Source organism: Thamnophis sirtalis, unplaced genomic scaffold (assembly GCF_051295495.1).
Source record: "Thamnophis sirtalis isolate CommonGarterSnake01/CBP01778 unplaced genomic scaffold, rThaSir2_p1.2 scaffold_2, whole genome shotgun sequence".
NCBI lineage: Eukaryota > Metazoa > Chordata > Lepidosauria > Squamata > Natricidae > Thamnophis > Thamnophis sirtalis.
The window spans coordinates 143546795-143571857 of NW_028261382.1; the positions used below are offsets into that span (position 1 = coordinate 143546795).

The following is a 25063-nucleotide window of genomic DNA, read 5'->3' on the forward strand; positions in this document are numbered from 1 at the left end:
AAAAGGATCCAATGCTTACTTTGTACTATCTTTTCATAGTAATTTTTGAAATTAAAATTAAAAAAAAATCCTGGATTTAATTATATGCAGTGTATTTAAAAAAACCTCTCACCTTCTGTTTGTGAAAGGACTTCCTGAGGGAACAGAGTGGGAGAAAAGTGTGTCATTCATACTGGTGACCGGTCTAGGAGGCCTTGAAAGAAAACAGAAAGTAAAAAAAAAGTCTTGTTTGTAAAGAACAGAGCATGAAATAAATAAAAAATTAAACGTAAGTGAATGTGATCAGTCAGTAACGCTGCAGAATGTCCTATAAATATACTCTTCTTCTACATTTTAAAATGCGAAAGTTTACATTTTATATTTTTTTACATACAAGGCTTAATGTTAGAAATACATTCTTTTCAAGTCATGCATGGAAATTTTCTGCAGCCTTCTTTGCTTTGTTCTTCCTTTGGCAATTTTTCCAAAGAAGCTCATAGAAGTGTTTGATAACTTAGAAATACTTAATTTCTTCAAAAGACATTAAATTATTTGACAGAAAATTTGTCCATTTTTGAATGGCCCAACAGGCATTCAAAAAGACAAGTACTTATCCTATAAACCAGTGTTTCAATTTTGACAGATTGAAGATGTGAACTGGGGAATTCTGGAGTTGAAGTCCGCACATTTTCAAGCTGCCCAGGTTGAGAAAAACTGGTATAAGTATTTCCATGAAGTTCTATCTCCCTCCAAATTACATTACAATTCATAAGACATCCACCCAATAGTTATCTGTAGGGGAAATTATACAGACAGTGATTTCTGTGCAAGCAAGGATCCTGATAATATTGTATTCTTAGCCATGTAGAAGTCAATATATTTCTGACATCTGAGGGCTGCGGTGGCACAGTGGTTATAGTGCAGTACTGCAGGCTAGTTCTGCTGATCACCAGCTACCAGCAATGTGGCAGATCAAATCTCACCAGGCTCAAAGTTGACTCAGCCTTCCATCCTTCTGAGGTGGGTAAAATGAGGACCCAGATTGTTGGGGGCAAGTTGCTGACTCTGTAAACCGCTTAGAGAGTACTGTAAAGCACTATGAAGCGCTATATAAGTCTAAGTGCTATTGCTATCTTTCATATAGGAGACATCCATTACTATAATTTGAGCAAAGTTGATGAAGACCAGAAATAGCTTATAAATTCTAAATATATGGAAAGAGCCTATAAATTCCAGATAATGGGAAATATACCTTATTTGTGATTATCAGAAAAAAAGGCTTCAGAATATACTTGAATTAACCATCTGATCTCTTCTATATTTTAAGGCAGTTTATTCATACAGCAAAAAAATAAAATAAAAATATTTATTGTAGGTATTACATATAACTGATTAATATGTGCAATAGGAGTTACGAGACAGGCTGATCTTTAGTTTCTCTTCTTTAGAAAATGTAAATTACATTTGAAAGGCAGACAGTATTCAACAGTTTTTATGAGTTTCCCAGCTAGTTCTCTTCCAATAAATAATTTAAAATGATGTTTCTTCCTCATTAAAATGTTTGAAGGGATAATGCATGACTTACCAGGTGTCTCTTTTGCAAGCAAAATAAAAGTAAGAGAACCTTATTAGTTAAATGCAATATTGTCTTTTTAAACAGTGTACAAACTTATTGTTAGTATTCTTAACTTGGAAACAAAGTATTTGTAAGGACTGTACTATTTTGCCAGGTTGAGGGACAACATAATTGTTCTCACATGTAAATATTTCAAATGTATAGCTCAAAACTGAGAACAACTACACATTTTTGCCATGAGGCCAATTTCTATCACTTTAGGAGACTTGTAATGGGAGTTTTCTTTTCATCTCCTGTGGTCTTCCATATTTTCCCAGAACAATTCCAAAAGATTCACCAGCTCCCCACACAGATTTGTGAAATGTACCGTATATATTTTTTCAAAATCATGTTCTGTTAACACAACCCTCAGAGAGATACAGGGAACTGCTTTGTTGTTTCTAAATTGATTATGTGATGTTTATTTATTTAGTCATTAAATTATTATAGCTGCCCATCTCAGCCAATGAATTTGGGTGACTTATCATTCAAAAAATATATTACAATTAAAAATACTAAAAAAAAATTAAAACAGTAAAAACAAAGCATTCAGATAATATAGATAGGAGCAAGATTTTATCATAAGGAGGCTATGATAATAGATGTGTTAAATATTTAAGGTGCCATAAAATTTTTGATTGTGTTTGCTGCAAAACTTTACAAACATATTGCTCATTTCATGTCAAAACACATAACAGCATTTTCTGTTAGCAATAACTATCTGTAAGAGGCATATGTGTGCATATGTATGTATGTATGTATGTAAGTTAAATTATTTCATAACTTATGGTAAATTTGCTGTATTAAAATTAAACTTTAATAAATTAAATTAAAATTTATAGTAACAATTCACAATTGAAAAACTGTAGATTTATTTTTGTAAAAAAATAATGTAATTTATAAGCATGTAGTTTTTAAAAACTTTAAAAAAATTAACTGCTGCATTTGTCAGTAAATGAGTTATACATAAGTCAGTAAGTTCCAGAATCACTGTACTTATTGTAGCATTAGTACAATTCTGTAAACCGTAATATTAGGTGATTTATTTCCATTTAACCTTAAGCAAAGGCAAACAGCATAAATGGTAGAACAAAGAGCACGCACATACTTACACTATATGTGCCAAGTTTAGAGGTTTTTCAGGCTGATCAGGGAACATTGGGTGCAAGGGTTCACGACTGGAAGCACAGCTTAAAGACTTGCTAAGTGCATTGGTTAACTTCTTAGCAGGAGATTTCTAAGAAAAACAAGGAAGGTAAAGGTGATTAGGACAGAAAAGGGCTGAATACTGTTATGGCCAGCAGTAGAAGGATAAAACAAAACCATATTCTGCTGGTTACTACTATCATGCATCAACTCCCAAAGTCCATTTATTCTGTGGCTCTGGATGATCTCATCAGCATATGCTTATAAATCAATCAATGGACCTTAAAGAGGATCTGATTTCACACAGGACATTTGGCATAACTATAAATACAGTATTTCCCAATTCACTGATCACCTTGTGTGAAAGAATGCAGAGGACACAAATGAATCCCAAACTTGCCTTGAAACTTCATTATTCTAAAAGCATAAATCTCTAAATAACTACTAATGAAAAATCAGACCTGGAAGCTAATCATATTAATCATAAAATAATTAAGAAGAAAACAGAGATACAGAACCACATTTTTTTCTCTGGTCCAGCCATCAATCAGATACACTTCTGCTTTAAAAAGTTGGATATTAATGTCTAAGAAATGAGAGTTCATAAACCATAGCAGAATCAAATCTTTCATTCACTGCCCGCTGAATGACCAATTTAATTGGTATTGCTAATCACACCATCAGAGTCTTTTTCTTTGTGATTACAAAATGAGAAGCAACAGCTTCTTATACCACACTTTTTGTCCTGCAAACTTTAATTTTTATCTAGTATCTGTAGCACAAGTCCGAGTGCATTTTTAGTGTGGCTATTGCATCCTTTCTAATAATGCAGCTATGATCATCTCAGGAATTGGAGAGACAAAGAGGTTTCATTTTCATAATGCTTTCTCTGTCATAGAGTTTAATCTACAACCTAATTATTCTGCAGTTCTCGAATAACTGAAAGCAAATCTTATTGATCTAACAGAATTAACTGCCAGGAATATGGGCATAGATGTCTATTACATATAGGTTTGAATCTAATGAATTAGATCAATTTAGCTGTGGCTTGTAGGAGCAGTAGAATGGATCACAAATATAATTTCAGATACTTGTGGAAAATGGAGAAAGCCCATATGAATACATTTCAGTTGAGTATAGAGTAGAGTTCATGAACTAGACTAGAGCGTATATGAAAAATGTGAACTGCTAAGCAGCAGCTAAACAACTGAGCTGAATTTATGGCACATATATTTACATCAACATCTAATGGAGTTTTGTAGTATAGTTTTCATAATTATTTTTACTTCTGAATCTCATCTACACACCATCATTTGAGTGTGCACGTATTATGAATATAGGTGTATCTTTATGCATGTGTATGTTTGTGTAAATATATATGCAGGTATATATAAAAACTATTATTATATATAGCAAACAACAAATAGAAAAGCCAACATATTGACTATGTTCTACAAAAATTAGTAACTTACTGTGGAAATAGTTTTATAATCCAAGATCCCCCTGCAGCTGTTCTGTCATCCACCTAGTTTAACCTGTTAGACTGCTCAAATCCACACTGATGGTAGCAGCCACACTATTCAGTACTTCCCATTTGACATTTCAATACTGATTGAACCAGGAACCCAGACAGGGCTTCTCCATTATAATAAATTCTAGTTAAACTGGCAACAAAGTGAGCTTCTTATATGTGATATTAAGGAAAATGATTCAGTCATTTCTAAATTGACTGCCAAGTTCAAACAGTCTGCAGTACTTTATGAACCTTCCCTTACCCATGATGTGTATTCTTTCATTTGGTGTTGGTTGCTATGGGAACCACTGGCATGTCCCCTCCAGAAGCAATCTTGACAGAGCTGGTAATTGTGACACTGCTGGCATCGGTAGCGAAATCCCATCATGCTCTCACTGTGGCAATAGGAACACTCAACAGGGTGGAAGACTGCAGGGGGGATATATATTCAAACCAAATAAAAGAATTAATCAGCATACAGTTAAAACTGAAGCTATTAAGAAGTCTTAAAAAATCCTCTTGTGATTATAATTTTCAAAATCAAATTTATTTCTAAATCATTACAATTTTCTCTCAATGAATCATCTGGTTCTAAGAGGGAAACTACAGCAAAAATATGAAAGAAAATATTACGGGAAGAAATATATTAAGTTCAGCTTGGAAAGAAAAGAAGATATAGATTGGAGATGCAAGCATAATGGTTCCATTTGGGAGATGAGTGCTTTTGGGGTATCACACCAGTTTAACAAAGGTAAGAGGAGATAGGAATGAAATGCGTATGCTACAGGAATTTAAACACATTCCAAACCACTCTTTTTTCAGTTAGGTGGTATCATAAATTAAATTCAGACAAGACAATAGAACTGTAATTAGTAGAAAAACAGTCATGGGGATTTGAATTCAGTATTCCTAGACTGGAGTGCCTGCCCATTGAAAGAGGAATTGTGATCTTTTCAATGTTGCTTGAAGTCTACATGGATTAGGGCCAAGGAATGGATTTCCATGATTATATCTAGGGCATCAATTAAGCACTCAGAGGTAGTTTCAACTACGTTCTTATCAGGGTTGGGTTCTGGCAGTTGCTATTCCCAGTTTGCTCATGGCTGCGCCATGCATGCGCGCATGTACAGTGTAATAAAAATTGCTCTGCACATGTGCAGAAGCAAAAAACAAGATGGCAGCGCCTATGGTGCCTCCAGGAGAATCAGTTTGGGGGCGTGGCAGGCCTGGATTGCTGCCTGTTCCAGCGACCCAGGCCGAAACCACTACTGGTTCAGCCGAACCAGTCCGAACCGGTAGGAACCCAGCACTGGTTCTTATCTTATTTGCATAGTGACTGGACTTTCAGTATATTCTACATGGAACTAAACCTAAGTGTACCTACAGACGTGAACTGAAACAAAGCACAAAAAAGGCGGTTGCTAGCCAAAGCACAGTATGAGGGCTGTATCATACCCTGACACTAGCTGCCTACTGTTATTTTCCAGGTATAACTCCTGTTAGTTATTTTAAATGTTAGTTTTAATATGTAAAATCTAATTACTTAACATGTAACTTTTTGCAGGGCTTGTTGTGAATCTGTATGCTACAATCTACATCTCTCTCTTAAGATGCCATCACTTTCAGCCATAGAAACTGCTCTGTAGGGAGAACTAGGCAGGCAGAAACTGAGGCAAGCCAGGTTGTGAATAATAACAATCTTTATTGCTAACAATAACAAGGCACAAAGGAAGGCAACTCCCGAACTGGCAACAACATTTGCTGTCTGATAGCTCTTTATATAGTAGCTGTCAGACGGGTGGGCCAATGCTGAGGCTGCGTACTCCCGCCGACTGGCTGCTCGCATCTTAGCCAATCAGAAGAGACCTGTGTCACGTTCTGAGCATGCGCTAAATAAGAGTTTAAGCGGGAAAGCGCTCGACACCTGATTGGCTGATCTTTTGACAGCTTCTGTATAAATAGGGAGCTGTCCAAACGAGCAGCGCGCGTTCCTATCTAAGCCGGTTCTGAAGTTAGCCTGTACTTGTCAGGGAATAAAAAATTGTTAGCCTTTATTCCCGTCTCCGCCTCAGTTCTTCTGGCTACCCACAGGTCCTTGGTACACACCACTGGCGACGAAGGTGGGATCGCCAAACTGAGGTGCGAGAAGCTGAAGTCACTTACTGCTGAAGTCACTCGCTGAGTCACTAGAACCGCGTTTATTTCTACTGCGACGAGACGTCGCTGTGCTTTGACAGGAATGGCCACGTTAAATTTCTTTCTTAAATAGAAACGTGCTTCGTTGTGCTGAATTTAATCTTCTGTCACGCTTCCTTGTGGTCATTGTCTCTCTCCCTCCAGATAATTGACAAAAGTAAGAGAGATCCTTCCGAAGAAATAGAAATCTTGATGCGGTACGGACAGCACCCGAACATTATTACTTTAAAAGATGTAAGTATTCTGTTTGGTTTCTAGAGACTGTACGAAGTGCGCCTGTTGAGGGGATGAAGGTGTTTCTTCTGCTCCGGTCATTGCTGAAACACAGAAGAGAAGCTCTCGATATTTGTCGATGAAATATGATTCTGTTTGATTAAAAATAGGCCTTGTTGTCTTTGTATGTCTTTGGGTTTATTGTTCCTAGCTGGGTGGAAATGTAATTTCATCTGTATTAACTTTATAGAAGTGATAGGAGTGGTGCGATGGCCTGGAAGTAGAGCTCTCGCCTCCCAATCAGGAGGCTGCCAGTTCGATCCTAGGTAGAGGCAGATGTTTCTCTCTCAACTATGGCTCTGAGACATGGGAGTCTTACACGGCTCGCTTTGAATGTTTTTTGGTCGCACACGACCTCACTGAGCTGACGGACGAACGAAAATGCGCATTTTTCTTGTCCGTCTGTGGCACAGACGTTTTCCACACCGCCAGGGCTCTCACAGCTCTTGAACCCATCAAGGCCGTACCGTGGCCCGTGCTGTTGGCGAAGCTGACGAGCCATTATGCTCCGTCTCCGTCCAAGATAGCCCGCCGGCACGCGTTCCACCAGCGCAGCCAAGCTGAGGGGGAGTCTGTCAGTGTCTACGTTGCTGCTCTACGATCGGCCGCCCTCCACTGCGGGTTCCGGGACTTGGATGAGGCCCTCCTCGACCGTCTCGTGTGTGGCCTTAGGGACCTCAAACTGCAGAAACGACTGCTAACCAAAGCAGATCTCTCATTCCAAATTGCCTTTGATGAGGTTCGGGCTTCCGAAATGGCAGCGGCATCCCTAGCTACCATCGCAAAGAGCCGGTCTACCGCAGCAGCACAGCCTGCCAATACGTTCAGCACAGCTACCGGTCTACTAGACTCTGAAAGCGAGGAGTCCGATCTTGAGAACCCTGAGGAGGACATTAACCGCCTTCACGAGGCGAACAAAAAGAGCTTCTCTCAGCGAAAGGGCGACCCTAAATCTGCATGTAGTGGGTGCGGCGGCAACCACGAGAGAGCTGAGTGCAGATTTAGGCAAGCCCTCTGTTAGCGATGTGGCAGGAAGGGCCACATCGCTCGGGTGTGCCGAGCCGCACAGCCCATGTCCTCCTCTGAAGCTCAAGCCGATCGGTCCCGGCAACCGAGGAACCGGACGGATGGCCACAAGAAGGCCAGGATGGACTGCCATGCCATCCTCCGCAATTCTACCCAGGATCTCTCGTGCCACCAGCTCCAGAAAAAGATACAGCTAACTGTTACCGTGGAGGGGAAGCCCTGCGAGATGGAGCTAGACACCGGCTCCGCAACCTCTATTGTGTCATGGAGCACAATTAAGCGCCTTTTGCCTCAGCTGTCAAAACGCCAATTACAAGACTGTAACCTGACATTACGGGACTATCAGGGAAACCTGATTCCAGTCATCGGCACCCGCAAGGTCAGAGTGCAATTCAAGGGGTTCGACGGCCGCTTACCCCTCATCATAGTCGAAGGCCGGCTGCCCAGCCTTCTCGGCCTTGACTGGTTCCAGTCCCTCGGTCTGCAGATCAGCGGCATCCACCACCTCAGCGCATCTGCCCTCGATTGCCTGGTCAACGAATTCCCTACTGTATTTGATGGCTCGCTAGGCAAATACACAGGCACACCCGTGTCTTTCAACCTTGACCCGTCAGTGCAGCCGGTGCGAATGAAGCCACGCCGAGTTCCCGTCGCTCTCAAACCAAAGGTGGACGCCGAGCTGGACAAGCTAGTGGCTCAAGGCATCCTGGAGCCAGTGGACCATGCGCGGTGGGAAACACCCATTGTGTTACCCATCAAACCAGACGGCAGCGTGAGGATTTGTGCTGACTACCGCTGCTCTATCAACCGCGCGTTGCCATCCAACGCATACCCGGTGCCAGTGGTCCAGCACCTGCTACACACCTTGGGCAAAGGGACTGTTTTCGCGAAGCTCGACCTCGCCCAAGCTTATCAACAGCTGGTGGTAGACGATGAAGCAGCTGAGGCACAGACAATCATCACACACCGGGGTGCGTTCCGTTGCCGCAGATTGCAGTTTGGGGTGAGCATTGCCCCAGGCCTGTTCCAGAGCTTGATGGAGCGTCTGCTCCAAGGACTCCGAGGCGTCGTCCCCTATTTTGACGACGTCCTCGTCTCAGCAACATCTATGGAAGAACTGATGGGCCGTTTGCGTTTGGTTCTCCAGAGATTTCAACAGGTGGGGCTTAAAGTCAAACGAGACAAGTGCCAAGTTGCAGTAGCCCAGATAGAATTCCTTGGTTTCCTCATTGATGGCAGTGGCATCCACCCCACGGCTGCCAAGACCAAAGCCATCGTGGAGGCCCCTGCCCCCACTAACAGAGCTGAATTACAGGCCTTTTTAGGCCTACTCAATTTCTACGCTGTATTTCTGCCCCACAAGGCAACAGTCGCTGAACCACTCCATCGCCTCCTGGACTCAGGCGCACCCTGGGTCTGGGGCCGCCGAGAGGCATCCGCTTTCCTAGCTGTCAAGCACCTACTCATCTCCAACGATGTCCTCGTACAATACAGCGAGCACTTGCCTCTCGTGCTCGCTTGTGACGCTTCCCCCTATGGGGTGGGCGCCGTTCTTTGCCACCAGTTACCCAGCGGGGCAGAGGTGCCAGTTGCGTACTTTTCCCGCACGCTCTCTGCCTCTGAACGTAACTATGCCCAAATTGACAAAGAGGCTCTTGCCATTGTGGCTGGGGTGCGCCGGTTCCACCATTACTTGTACGGCCGCCCATTTCAAATTGTCACCGATCACAAGCCCCTACTCGGGTTGCTGGCCGGAGATCGCCCTGCCCCTCAGGTCCTCTCCCCACGCATGACCCGCTGGTTTGTATTCCTCGCCTCCTATGACTACCAGTTGCACCACCGGCCGGGGAAGCAGATCACCCATGCCGACGCCCTCAGCCGTTGCCCTCTGCCAGAGGCCCCGGAAGACCCTGCTGCTGTGGCACCTGTGTTCCTTATAGACGACCTCAACCTTCCACTCTCTGCCGCCGACATCGCCCGGTTGTCCGCAAGGGATCAGGTAATATCCCGGGTACTAGACTGGGTTAGGCGAGGGTGGCCGAAAGACCTCGTAGACCCCTTTTTCCTTCCCTTCAAATCACGCCTGGCGGAGCTGTCCGTCCAGCGCGGCTGTTTACTGTGGGGCCATAGAGTAGTCGTACCTGCCTCACTGAGGACTACCGTCCTGCGGCAGCTGCATCACGCTCACCCCGGAATTGTCCGGATGAAAGCCCTAGGTAGGAGCTACGTCTGGTGGCCCAAGCTCGACCAAGACATAGCCGACCATGTCGCCAGGTGCCTGCAATGCCAGTGCGCCCAAGCCTTGCCACCTAAAGCCGAGCCGCGAATGTGGGAACCGCCATCCACTCCCTGGTCCCGGATCCACGTTGACTTCGCAGGCCCCATTCAGGGCCGCATGCTATTCATTGCTGTGGACGCCTTCTCGAAATGGGTCGAGGTCGTACACATGTCCTCAACCACAGCAGACGCGCTCATCGCGACCCTGCGCCACCTCTTTGCCACCCATGGCCTACCCGATGTGTTGGTGTCCGATAATGGGCCTCAACTGACAGCTACCAAATTTGAGGCATTCCTCGCTTCCCAGGGCATCCGACATGCCCTCACCTCCCCTTTCCACCCCTCTAGCAATGGCTTGGCGGAGCGCGCTGTGCGGTCCGTCAAAGAAGCTCTCTCCAAAATGGACCACCTCCCCTGGCAAGAACGCATTGACGCCTTCTTGCTGGCCCATCACGCCACTCCCTCGCCAGAATCCAATACGAGCCCAGCCGAGCTTCTCATGGGACGCCGGTTGCGTACAACCCTGGACCGCTTGCACCCTGCCTATTCCACCCCAACACCCTTGGATTCCCAGGGTGGGTCCCGCTCCTTCGTCCAGGGGGAGGCAGTGTATGCCCAGAATTATGGAGGGCATCCCTTGTGGCTACCGGGCGTAGTAACTGACCAGACCGGGCCCTGCTCCTACAGGGTCAGGCTCCACGACGGCAGAGTTTGGAAACGCCACTGCGACCAGTTGCGGAGCAGACGCCAACCACCAACCGGCCAGCAGCCATCAACCGACCTTCCAACTCTGACAACTCCGACAGGTGACGCAGGGCCCAGAAACGAGGAGGCTGACAGAGAACAAGCAGCCGGAGCCCCAAACCGAAGCGGCGACTTACTTGGTGGGCCAGCACCGTCCTTTGCTCTTCGACGGCCTGGGCGATCACCGTCCTCCGATGCAGAGTCCTCGGGCGAACAACCAGAGCCTCCAAGCGGTGCAGAAGGGCCTAGGGCATCCGGCCGCATCAGGCGGCGTCCAGCATACTTACAAGACTACACTTGCGCGAACTTAGGGGGGAGGAGTGTCACGTTCTGAGCATGCGCTAAATAAGAGTTTAAGCGGGAAAGCGCTCGACACCTGATTGGCTGATCTTTTGACAGCTTCTGTATAAATAGGGAGCTGTCCAAACGAGCAGCGCGCGTTCCTATCTAAGCCGGTTCTGAAGTTAGCCTGTACTTGTCAGGGAATAAAAAATTGTTAGTCTTTATTCCCGTCTCCGCCTCAGTTCTTCTGGCTACCCACAGGTCCTTGGTACACACCAACCTGCAGCTAGCAAGTCTTGGGGCGTCATTGTAGGCCTGAGGACTTAACAGAAACATTTCTCCTAAGTTATGTAACGTATTCCATTCGGAGATAGGTCCGGCTCCTCACACTTCAAAGGTTCTGCTTCTTCAGTTAAACTGTTGCGCTGGTATTTTAGCATTTATTTAATGGTTGGGTTTTGTTGGAAATATGTATTGCTAGGTCTCTTGATTGGTCTGTTATGTCAACAACTAATTAAATTAATAATAAAATGTGTGTTTTGTTTTTTAGAAATATGTATTTAGTGTAAATACAGGCTGAAATATGTCCCCTTTATAATCATATACTCTTAGGAAAGAGCATGTCCACTTCTTTCTTTTCAAGGATTAAACAATTCTTTTAAAAAGACGCAGACAGAAAGTGGTGGGAGTGAAGAATATGTGACAAAGTTTCTTTTTGTATGATTTTTTCTTACTTTAAAAAACTCCTACATCATTGTAATTATGTATGTAATTTCTCTGTCCTCTTCTCTTTCAAAATTACATTCTTAGGGATTCGACAGGAAGTGCCCCAGCTGGACAGACGTGGGAGATGTGGACTCCTAAGAGTCTCACATAAACCCTGTCTGACAAACCATCTCCAAAGATTCTTTTGAATCAGAACCCCCACTGGAGGTGAGGGCAAAGAAGGGCAGCATCTCATCAGACCCTGAGAGAAGCAACAGATCTCTTGTGGGTTAGAGATTTCCCTATAATCAGAGTCGGGGTGGCAGCCTTCATGGCTGACAAGATGCTGGTCTTTTTGTCAAAATAAGTTTTGAACAGGTGGAGACTGGGAGAGATAAAAGACCTGGTAAGAGAATTAATCTAACCCACAAGTATGAATTAAAACTGGAAAAGGCAAAGAAATTTTGAGAACATAAATAATACTGATGGTAAGATCAGGACTTTTTTCCCCTCTAAAAGAAAAGCAAGAAAGGAAGGTGGAGGGTTGTAACATCAGCGCTCCCCCGCCGGAGGTTCTTTGTCTGCGCTTTCGAACAGCAGAACAGAAAGCAGAGCAGCTACAAGCTCATATAATTATAAACATTAAATTTGGTTTTGGATCTTAAACAGAAACCAATATTTTTATGTTGTTTGAATTCCTTCCAGCTAAAATAATCAAGAAAAAAGCACATCTTCTACTGAACCCAACTCAACATAAACTCTAATTTGGTCTCGGATATCAAATAGAAACCAAATATTTTGATCTCTTTTTCTCTGATAACGGATAACTTAACCTTGACTGTGTGAGAAGTTTTAACTAACCAACTACCATAAATCAGAAGTTGCAAGAACAGGAAGCAAAAGAGACACATACCCAAATCTAGCTCTTTATAAGTTTGTTCTAATTGATATGTTTTAAGCAGCTGTGGCTGATCGGAAACGGAAGGTGACAATGGGAAGAATTATTACAGAGATAAGAACTGGAAAATGCTAAGGTTTTTTCTTTCTTCTCTTTTTTTTCTTCCCTCCTTCGTCTTTTTATTTTACAGCAAAGATTAAGATGGCCCCGGCTTCACTTCCGGTCCCACAGTAGCTAAAACTTAAGGTGGACCAGAGCCTCAAAATAAGACTTTGTATAACTAACTGCAATCTTGGAACTGGATATTAAAAAAGAACAAAAGACCAAGATGGCTCCCATCGTTCTCCCCTACAGCAGTGGAAGAGGACAAATTTAAGGTGGATCAGAACTTTGAGCTGTAAAGCTAATTCTAACTTGGAACTGGACATCATGGAAAGCTGGGAATTTGAAGAATTACATGAAATAATAAAAAAATATGCATAAATCATTAAAATCAAGTCTAAATAGAATTCTGAACCCAGAGAAGCAGATATCTAAAGAAGAATTCAAAGAAGCAGGGAGTCAAGGGGGGGGGGGCAAGATAATGAAGGAGTAGAAACGGAGGGAAACAAAAGGCAGACAAAAGAGGTTGAGGCTCTTAGTGGCATAAGGGAAATTGAAGGGGGAGACTTCGCCCCAACAAAGAGAAATAAAAAACATCCTTTTGGTGATCACCTGGGGAAAGTTGGGGAGAGTGGCTGTGCCAAAGCAAAGAGAAGGGAGAGGGCAGGAGCAGACAAGTGGGACAAAAGACTTACTAGGAAAAAAATCAGACAACCAGAAATTTTTATGTGGGAGAATATAAAACTAAGATAAGTGTTTTATTTCTAAATATGACAACAAAATGGAGTTGCTAATTGATTGAATGTAATAATGGAAAGATAATTAAGCAAAGGTTGAAATATATGGAATATGAATAAATATGATATTGATATTGATGTGGGGAGGTTGTGAAAAATATGACAATAAAATGGAGTTGTTAACTGGTTGAATATAATAATGGAAATATAACTAAACAAAGGTCAAAATATATGGAATGTGGATAAATATGAAACTGACATGGGGAGATTGTAAAGCACAGGTTTGCCATTCACTTTTATACATGATAATTAAACTGAGTGGCAAATTGACTGGAAATGACAACAGAAGGACAACTAAGCATGGGTTAAAATATATGATAACATGGATATACATAGAACTTTTAAGATGATGAAATAAAGCGAGATATTTACCGTTTGTTATACTATACAATAGATTAAGGGAAGTGAAATGAATATTGAACAGCGAGGTTTGCCATTCATAGACAACTAAAGGTAATCTAATCCAAGACATGGAAAAATTGGAGAGGGAACATGAAATACACTTATAATGGGAAACTATTGAGACTTAAAGGCAGAATCACAAATTGGGGGCGCGTAAGGATGTATAATTATATGCAGATAATGATGAGAATAGCTGGAAATTATAACCAGATCTACATCTCGACCAAAATTAGGCTGGGGGTGGGGTGGGGTTAAAAGTACAATGACTATATATGTATACTTTTTTGTTCTATTTTTCTTTTTTTTTTAAAGGAGAGTGGGCGGTATACAAATTAATTAAATAATAATATGTTTAAAATTAAATATGATTATTGAAAAGGAACTATAAATACCATCAACATAAAATGGAGCTTGCTCAGAAGCTGAAATACACCAAGCAAATGAGATGAAGAGTGGGAAGAAAAGGAGAGAGGTAAGGGAAGGAGAGAGAGATAGGAGAGAGGGTAGGAGGGGGGAAGAGGAGGAGAGAAATGAGGAGTGGAAAGGGGAGAAAGGAGTAGGAGAGAGGAAGGGGAAGTAGAGAAGGGAAGGAGGAGAGAGAGAAGAAAGGAGGTAGGGAGGGGGATGAGAGAGTGAGAAGAAAGTGAACACACAAATATCCTTAGACAATTGTTTTTTGAAAGGAAATGCACAAAGGGACAGATGCAACAGGTATGCATGTAGCAGCATGAATGATGCTTTAAAGTAAAAAATATATACATTTTGCCCCAAAAAGTTAACAACTTCCCCCCCTAATATTGTGGAAATAATTTAATTTCTTCTACCAATCATCATGAATGGAATGAGTTAAGGATAGCCAGTAGTTCAGAATTATTATGATTTACGTTGCTGTTTCAGTTGTTCCTCATGTTTTAGCTACATACCATTCTCAACATTTGCCAATCGGTGTAGAAGTGGCAACCAGACAAGACATTGTGGGGGAGGATCAGACATAAGAGTATCCAAAAAAGCGTTCAGTGTAACTTTTTTCTGTTAACATAAACAAAGCAAGAAAAAAACATTAGCAAATAATGGAATGAGTTTAGCTTTCTCAGCAGAAAAATATACTGTATTTGTAGATGAGAAAAAGCAAGCAATTACATTATAAAACTTCACTTATGATGTTGTTTAAGGTAACTTAAAATCCAGGAGTAACTTTTAAGAAGACATCACTAATTCAAATATGTTGTGGCCAATAGCCCAACTATAAAACACTTAATTGATCAAAAATATAATTCAATAACTTCTGTTATGAATTCCCTCATGATGTATAATAGCAGCATTCTTTTTCTTTTCAACATCTGAATTGAATATTTCTCAGTGATTGTGTTCCTTTTGTGGAACTCTGCTCCATCAACCAACTCTAAAGGATTTGGTGGGATCAGAAGTGACTGAAAAGGGATATATATACATACATACACATACATACACACATATACACATACACATACATACACACACATATATGTGTGTGTGCTGATAAATAAATAAAGGGGACAAATATAACTCAAATATAACAAAGGCAACAGTAAAAATATTGGGTTTCTGTCTGGATGGACTCTTGTGACGAGCCGAAGGACAGAGAATGGAAGTAGTGATCTTCCTCCCATATTTTTGGGCATACCGGGGGTTGTAACTCTAAATAGATACCTTTCACCCTGGCACAGCTGATAAGGAGTCAAACTCTGTGGCTTAGTGGTTAACACATCTGCCTAAGATGCAAGACAGCACAGCTTCGATTCCCAGTAAGGGTATGGCTAGCTGATGAGAGCTAAATAACTTGAAATAGATCTATACTAGTCTCCATTTATTTATTTATCAGCACAAATACACAAATGTAACAAAGGCAACAGTAAAAATATTGGGTTTCTGTCTGGATGGTCTCTTGTGACGAGCCGAAGGACAGAGAATGGAAGTAGTGATCTTCCTCCCATATTTTTGGGCATACCAGGGGTTGTAACTCTAAATAGATACCTTTCACCCTGGCACAGCTGATAAGGAGTCGAACTCTGTGGCTTAGTGGTTAACACATCTGCCTAAGATGCAAGACAGCACAGGTTCTAATCCCAGTAAGGGTATGGCTAGCTGATGAGAGCTAATAGCTTGAAATAGATCTATACTAGTCTCCCTTTATTTATTTATCAGCACAAATACAACATATATATATATATATATATATATATATATATATATATATATATATATATATATATATATATATATATATATATATATATATATATATATATATATATATATATATATATATATATATATATATATATTAGTGTATTTTAAGATGTAAGAGTTAGAGAAACAGTTTTACTGAGTAGTTTTGAATCTTCTCTGATGGCCACAATATTAGCTATCTCTATAGAGATAATACTTTCACATTTCAGAATATGGTATCATATCAGAAGTTTCATTTCACCAACAATATTTTTCTGAGAATAATATGAGATGTCAAATAATTTGGTTGCAAATTCTAGATCTGCTTAAGGCAAGAAGAAAAAAGGTGGAAAGAATTAATGGATAGGGAGCTCATTTTTGTTATACAATTATTCATGTACATATGTTTTTCTCTCCGGCAGGAGAAAAGATAAACAACTTGTTCTGCAGCTTTCATCAAATTCATAACATCTCACAGTTCCATTTTAGGATATTTTATTTTATAAAACCATACCTCTATGAAATTTTATTACAGTACCATTCTGGAATGCAAGTGCAAAAAAAAATAGATCCTGTTTAAAATGAAATAAAATATAATTGGATTTTGTCAATGATGAATATGATGAAAAGCAAGAAATGATGAATAACATTTATTTACCTGTTGAGAAAAACAAGACTTTGCAGATTGTTCTGTATAACCAAAAGAAGGACCTTCAAAGACTGCAGTGGGCAGTTTAAGAACTTCTCGCAAAAACATGTCATATTTTCCATACACCATTATCCCATTAGTGTCTGAAATCATTGAGAATATATCTGATGGGAAAAAAGTGGAAACTTTGAAACAAAAAGCTATGGATTACAGATCTAAATTCTTTAAACTGAACTGCAAGCATATTCTACATAGTGGTGACTTACATCGTCAGTATGTAGCACCACATTGCCATACTGTGGTAAATCACATAGAACTATAAATCACTTCCAGAGATTACCTCAATGCAAGTATAGAACTATCTTTATTAGGAACAATTAAAAGTACTAGGCAAATAGTCTTCAGGTTCAAAGTTTAAATAATATATTCATTTATTATTAATAAATTATTGTTAATTACAAATAACAATGAACAAAAATCATTGTTTATGCTCTGAGCATAGTGAAGCTCCACAAATATAAATATCTTTTATTATTTCTAAAAGATGGAGGCAGCCAATATTTATTTTCCCCCAAAAGTGATAGAATGAAAAATGTTACTAAAATGGGGGGAGCATACTTTTAAATAAATATGCATAAAATGATTATAAATCTATTTTCCACTTAATATCTAATGTTTAATTACTTTCTTGTATAATTCAAGATGGATTCATAGGGCAAGCAGTATAGAAATATATTCATAAAGAAATGGCTAATATAACTAAATCAGAATACCATTTTCAACACTTTTCTCCCTAAGATCCTGCTTGAAGATGTATTCAGAGAAAGTCAGAACCTTTTTTTGGGGGGGGGGGATGTGAGTGTCAGTTATTTTAGTAGTTGTTCAGTTTTATTCTTGTTTCTCATAATGTAGCAGCATGTGACTATAGTTTTGGTCTCAATGTCTTCTGAAAGTATTATTATTAAATGCATTTTTCATTTGGTGGCCCAGTAGCTAAGATGCTGAGCTTGTCAGTCAAAAGGTCTGCAGTTTGGTGGTTCGAATCCCTAGTGCTGCGTAACGGGGTGAGCTCCCATTACTTGTCCCAGCTTCTGCTAAACTAGCAGTTCGAAAGCATGTAAAAAATGCAAGTAAAAAAATAGGGACCACCTTTGGTGGGAAGGTAACTGCATTCTGTGTGCCTTCGGCATTTAGTCATGCCGGCCACATGACCACGAAGAAGTCTTCGGACAGCTCTGGCTCTTCGGCTTTGAAACAGAGGTGAGCACCACCCCTTAGAGTCGGGAACGACTAGCACATATGTGTGAGGGGAACCTTTACCTTTATTCCTTGCTTTGCTGAATGATAATATTCTTTAGTTACTAGAATGATAGCAGTAAATCAGAAGATGGCTGTTTGTAGACTGATAAACATAGAAACATAGAAAACTAATGGCAAAAAAGACCTAGTGGTCTATCTAATTTGCCTTTGAGTTTTTTGTTTGTTTGTTTATTTGTCAATAATCATGTGCTTATCCCAATCGTGTTTAAACTGACTCACTACGCCTGCTGGATATATTCTGAATTTCTTCATCTGGTCAGAGCAAATAAAGTGCTGTTAAATGTAGAATTAATGACTAAGTAGATAGATGACTGGTTATATATGTTTCATATTAGAGAACTGTTTTATATAGGATGATGCTATATCATACATTAAATTATACTTGTGTACTCTGTTTCTGAATATAGTACTGAATGTATTTAAAACCAGTATTTTAATTGGAACTGCAACCCAATTAAGTAAATTTGATTAACCTAATAATCAAATTGGCCTATTTTTCAAAGGTGTTGCTGATTGCTTTTCTTTTTGCTTTTGAACTCAGAGAAAAATAAATCCTGTATAACAGCAGTCCACAATCTTTCTAGTTCCATGGACTGGTAGAGGGCAAGGGCGGAGTTTCGCATGTGCAGCCTAATCCCACGCATGTGCAAATGGAGCTTTGCATGCTTGCCTAAAGCTTGTGAGGTCCAGTATTTTCACATTTTTTAATATTATAAAAACTAGTCAGGAAAATAAATGGTAAATTATGCATTTTACTGGACATATAATTTATTTGATCAATTGCAACATAATTATTTTTTAATTCAAAACTTCTAAAAAGGCACAGACATTAGCAATGATGATAATTTTCTATGAATCTACACAAATTTGTTCAAGAATATTTTTGCTGATTTTGATTGTTATTACATTAAAAATCAAACACATATAGTTCCCTAACAAACTACTTGACTAAAATTCATAGAGAGACTTACATCTTAATTTATCCATAATCTTTCCTCCACAAAGTGTTGCCAAGGCCATTTTGACAGCAAACACAGATATTTTTCCATGTCCTTCTCTATACAGAAAATATAAAACAATCTTTGCATAGTTGTTGAGTAACAGCATAGATATCTTAGGCTTGCATTTCTTTTTTCAAATCAGAGGCTATGATTCATAATCAATTGTGAATAAACCCATTTGAAACAATTTGCCATATAAATAAAAATGGAGATTCTTGACTATCAATTCTTGATTTTCTCCATTTCTCCAGTTTCACTTTTCCACTTTATATATTTTTTGCATTAATTTGTGAATATTTCTCCAGTCTATGCAAAATTAATACATATGCAAACATTTTTCCCTAATAGAATGGATTTTTATATTTTTGCTCATGTATACATTTTGTTTAATATACTGTATATGCTGTAAACTCTTTAATCAAGGTGTACAAATGACAAAACTGCAAAATATGTGGAAAGATCATTACATTTCAGTTCAATTATGGCTTTAAGAAATAAACACTGACTTAATTCCTCTTCTATCCTCGATTCTCTTTTTTTAATGTATATGATTTGCTGTGAAGTATTTTGCTGAACGTAAGGGCCATTTTCAAGTTAAACTTGAGCTTTATGATTTCAGAACTGTGAAATACACCACTGCTACTTTTCTAGGCATAGCATAGCACGACACCAACAAACAGTTAACTAATTAATTCAGTCTGGAAATTGGCATCTTCAATTTGAATCTAAACCGTAGAAGTCAAAAGTGCTTTTATGCAACACACTTTGGTGAATGAAGTAAAGACCTCACAACACTTTTATACAATATGAAAGGCTTTGGCGCTATTACCATTGATTACATTTTTTTAGGACTCGGTATGTTGTACAGATCCATTTGGCTGATTTGTGTTTCAATGTATTGTGCAGCCTCCAAGGGTTTAATTCAGCAATCAGATTCTTGGAGACAAGAACATTAGCTAAATTGTGGGACATTTTATCTCTTGTTGTAATCCTTACTTGTTGTTCTAATAAAAACTTCTTGGGACCCTCAAAAGCTATGCACTTCTTTATAGCAGTTAGGTTAGTTCTAATCAAAGCATTGCCCATTGTAGACTTCAGATATATTTTATAAATTCACATATAAGAAATAACTAAATAATAACTTCATTTAGTATCATTTGTTACCCTGATGACTCCATGGACATATTTATGTAGCTTCTTGGATTATATATAGAACCAGTTGGCCATTGCCTTTTTCCAGAAGTCCCCCCCCCCCCCAACTTCCCTATCTAGGCTGGGATCTCACAGCCAACTCCTAAGCAGGTCTGAACTGCTTATCTTTTTCAGCCTAGGGTGGTAATTACTTAATAATGCACAGCACTTTTCTTCATATGAACTTACTTGGATATTTTTGAGATGAGATGTTTGTTTTACAAGGAAAAGATTTATAGAAGGAGAAGACTCTGCTTCAGCAGCAAATTCATCTATACATTTTCCAAGGTGGACATGAGTATCTCCAATTCCACCATGCATTGATCATTGTTTTATGGCAGATATCAGATACTAAAGAGAAGCTTAAGTGTCTTGGGGAGGGATGAATTATGGAAAAGTGTAAATCCTCTATAATGCTCTAGAACAGTGATGGCGAACCTTTTTTGGCTTGCATGCCAAAAGCAGGGGGAGAGCAGGGAGTCGTGCGCAGGGGTGCCACACCCATAATGCTATGCGCATGACCACAGCACGCATGCGTGCATGACCAGTGCTCCCCCCATTTTTGGCGGGCTTTTTTCACCCTCCCCAGACTCCAGAGGCTTTACAGGAGCTTGGGGAAGGTGAAAACACCCTCCCCTGCCCACCTGGAGGCCCTCCGGAGGCTTCAGGGAAGCTCTGTAGTGTGAAAAACTGCCCCTACAGGCAAACTGGAAGTTTGGGAACGGACTTCCGGTTTGCTCGTAGGGGCGGTTTTAGCCCCCCGGAACCTTCAGGAGGCTCTCCTGAAGGCTCCGGAGGGGAAAAAAAACTTGTGTTCAGGAGCTCTCAGGAGGCTTCCCTGAAGGTTCCAGAGGGCGAAAAACAACCATACGAGCAACCCGGACTTCCGGTGTGTCCGTACGGCCGTTTTTTTGTCTCCAGAGCCTTCAGGGAAGCCTCCAGAAGGCGAAAAATGGCCTCAAAAGAAGGGCGAAGTCAGCTGGCCAGCGCGCATGAATGCTGGCCAGCTGACAGGGCAAGCCTTGCGTGCCCTGACAAATGGCTCCATGTGCCACCTGTGGCACACGTCCTATAGGTTCGCCATCATGGCTCTAGAACTTTGATTTCCAGGGAAGAAATAATTTATTTTACAACACTTACTTGAGATTAAATACAATTTGGTATCAGGAAAGGATAGGTTGTGCAGTTATTCAAAGCCCCTCCCCTCAAATCTATTTAATTGGGCACTGTCTGCTTTCAGTGTGAAAGTGTTATGTGCGCATAGATGTAGATATGCTCATGTATGCTTGGGCCATATGCTGCTATATACATTGTTAGATGAAAAAAATGTTAGGACAACAATGTTACAATTGATTTGCTCCTTTGCCTTATCTTTAATCCCTTAATAAAAACTGTTACAAATTTCAAATCGTCTGTCTGGACAATTCAGACCTGCAATTTGCCCAATTAAATAAATTGCTATTCCTGAGCAAACTGGAAGCCCTCTCACATTTTAGTTCAGTTACTCAACTAAGAAAAACCTATGTAGCATTCACTGAGCATATTCTACATACTTAATTTCAATATTCTTCTTTATTTTTAAAAAACACTGTTTCACATCTTTCTTGGTTTATTGAACAATAGAAAAATGTATATCATAATGATCTCATTTTCACGGCTATGATTGTGTGAGAGTGACTTGGCAGTGAGCAACAAAGTACGTGTCCAAGTATTTGCAATTAATTGTCTTGCTGTTCTTGTTGGAATCAAAAATTCAGGGTCTGCATATATTAACAAGACCTTGCCCCTTACTGTACAGCCTTTCAAAAATCCTGAAGACCATATTTCTGCAGCCTACTGACAATTTCTCCTTGGGGAGGGGAAGGGAGATGTTTGGATGCAAACACACAGTGCCTCTGCTGCTTTTTCATGTGGAACAGTTGCTTTCCCACCAACTCAGCTGTTTCCATGGTGACTAAGCTGTACTAGTTGATCTGGCTCAGGAAAGTACACAGTACTAAACGAAAGGTCCATCAAGTGCACATTGGAGAGGACACAAGAGGGTGATAGGCAAATGGGAAGATAAATAAACTTATCAGAATGTTCTTTAATTGTGTTGATTTCCAACCAGTACATTTCCAAAATAAAATGCAGTTAAAGCAGTAATGCAGTAATAGAAAATTTGCAACTTGCACAGAATAGAACAGATGCCAGTTTGAAATTCCAGGCTATTCAGATGCTTTTAAGAATGACAGCAGCATACTGATGGATCCTATGTTCAATTACCATAATTTGCATATTCACACACACCATCTATGGGATGATATTAAGGAAATTCCATTAACATTTTTTAAAAACTGGAACTTTGCATTGTAAGGAAGTGGTAAATAGCATGGATTCCAATGCTTTTTTTCATTTATTTTTGCACAATTCACTGTAACAGCTAGGAAGAAAGTAAAATTATTCACAGTTGCAAAGGCAACTGTTGCAAAGGCATGCAGCAAAAGCATTCAATTCAAATAATAAGTCACTAGTTCATGTTATTACCACAAAATAATTATTACTCCAAAGAACATGGAGTTTTCCTATTCTGATTTATCAGTTTCAGGTCAAAATAAACATTATGTATGCATCATGAGCCTTGTTGTGAAACTATTATAGAGTATGTGTGTGTGAGAGAGAGGGGGTGGCCATTGTGAAATCAGGATCTGATAAATAATGGACTTGATAAATAACTCCCGAGTACATTATTTTCTTTTTCAATTCACTACCAGACAGAAGTCTTTCCAACTGACTCCTGAATGTGTATTTGCCAAATTTTTGAAAAAAATGAGACTAAAGGTAATATAGAAATACACTATATAATTTTCAGTTCTGTATAAGTTCATCATTTTTTTTAAATCAGTACTTTGCTCAAGAGCTAGTGCTTTCCTACAGCAAACAGAAAAACAAGTATTCATTATTATTAATGGAACTTACGGATCAAAAGCTGCCAGCAAAAAGTTGAGCAGTAAACTGATGGATTGCTCAACATTAATCTGGTGGGTTGTTGGCATACGTTTGTTGAGTTGGTAAAAAATAGTGGAGAGCACAGCTTCGAGTCGAGCCACATTCAGCTCTATACTAGGGTCCAAGTTGTTCAAAGAGTTTTCCCGCAATGCTTCTATAACATTCCAAATGTCCACTAGGTGCACTATGTATAATTTCAAAAACAATAGTTAAGAATTGTTTAAGTATTGGACAAAAACATATTGTGATACAGAATTTTTAAATAATATTCATGTATTTACAGAAAACCATAAGAAATTCTAGTCTTTACATAGCTCCTTCATCCAAAAGTTTATTTAATAGCTCAAGAACTATGATATTTATTTTCATATAATATGTAAACTTCAGAATTCTGAATTATATAGTGATTTTGAAATACACTGAGATGGGAGTCCTTTGGTTCTTGTACTTCTGTCTCATTCCTCTGTGGTTGGAAACTCCAATTATGCAGATTCTTTTGATCCTATCTCTTGGCTATTCCTTCTGCCTAAATTCTTCTGATCTAATGAATCTGATCTCTTGGGTTTGCTTTTTTATGATAGATTTATTGTCATATCTTTTTTTGGGGGGGGGATTTTCTGATTTCCCTCCTAGGTATCCTTAGTTCAAGACTGTTTTATACATTGTTTACTATCTGTATAATGTTTAACTGTTCTTAGACATAATCCACTGAGAGATATTCAGATTTAGTGTAACATAAATACTAGTTTTATAAACATTAGCCATAGTCAGTAATAACTGTGCATAGTAGAGCTTTTTAAATTTATGATTAGGAAGCAATTATATTATTTTTACTTTTAATTAAATGTAAATGAAATGAAATTTCAGTTTTATCTTGGCTCCTCCTATTATTTTTTGCTTCCAGGACATCATATTGTGACCTAACATCATGTGTGAAATTTTTCCATTTGAGAGTTAAATAAGCAGATTACTGTCAACCATTAGAAATATTTAGATGATTCCACTCTATTTATTGAAGCCCATTAAGTATTTATTTAAAATGTGAAAGCAATGAAAATTCAGGAAGACCTAAAATCAATTGTCTTCTCATCACCAAGAAATAAAGCCTTCCTGACAAAATCCCCAATTTCCACAGAAAGGAACAGTGGCAGTTGGATGGAGCCAAGGGGACACTATTTTTCAGTTACAGTCCTGGCCTCAAATAGAATTAAGGCTCACTCCATCTTTTTATGATTTACAGGAGCTACTCAAGACAGCATTTCGTGGTTTATTGATGCCATCTTTATCAAATTTTTTGATATTCCACAGGATGATGTCTACATATACAGGAATCATTTTGGTTGTTTTAATTTGGGTTAGTAATGAATTGGATTGGCAGAAATTGATAGAGAAATGTTCTCTTGCTGCATTTCTGTTCCATGGATCATATAACCCAACTATATTTTCCTTCTTACAATTTCACATTTTGAAATTACATTCTCTAATCACAAGTAACATATCTTGCTTGCATGTTCTGTTAACAACTATAACACTCCTTTTTTTCTGTATCAGTTATTGAGCATATCCTTGAACAATCATCATACTAAACTCCTGTCTGTGAAATCTAATTGACATTATTCAATTGTTGACTGTATTGTACATAAGTATTATCTTTGCTGCATCCTTCCTAACTAGAAAATCAATGTCATTTTAAAAAAAATTTCACATCATGAATAGTATGAATGAGAGTCTAATTCTAGACCAGTTGAATT

General features: G+C 39.5%; 1 protein-coding gene across 12 annotated transcripts in view; it reads right to left on the reverse strand.

Annotated features, from left to right (window-relative positions):
• The window catches only part of DTNA (dystrobrevin alpha), a 176958-nt gene that overhangs the window by 67247 nt on the left and 84648 nt on the right, over positions 1-25063 (reverse strand). For all 12 annotated transcript variants that reach the window (XR_015695651.1, XR_015695650.1, XM_087707097.1 and 9 more), the window contains exons 4-10: positions 23283-23496; positions 19104-19189; positions 16822-16976; positions 14879-14984; positions 4516-4682; positions 2707-2831; positions 113-193 (exon numbers count right to left, since the gene is read on the reverse strand). Coding sequence is in view for 10 of the 12 variants with exons in the window: in XM_087707097.1 (XP_087563223.1) it covers positions 113-193; positions 2707-2831; positions 4516-4682; positions 14879-14984; positions 16822-16976; positions 19104-19189; positions 23283-23496 (934 nt within the window). In the remaining 2 variants the exon portion in view is untranslated. The remainder of the gene's footprint in view (positions 1-112; positions 194-2706; positions 2832-4515; positions 4683-14878; positions 14985-16821; positions 16977-19103; positions 19190-23282; positions 23497-25063) is intronic.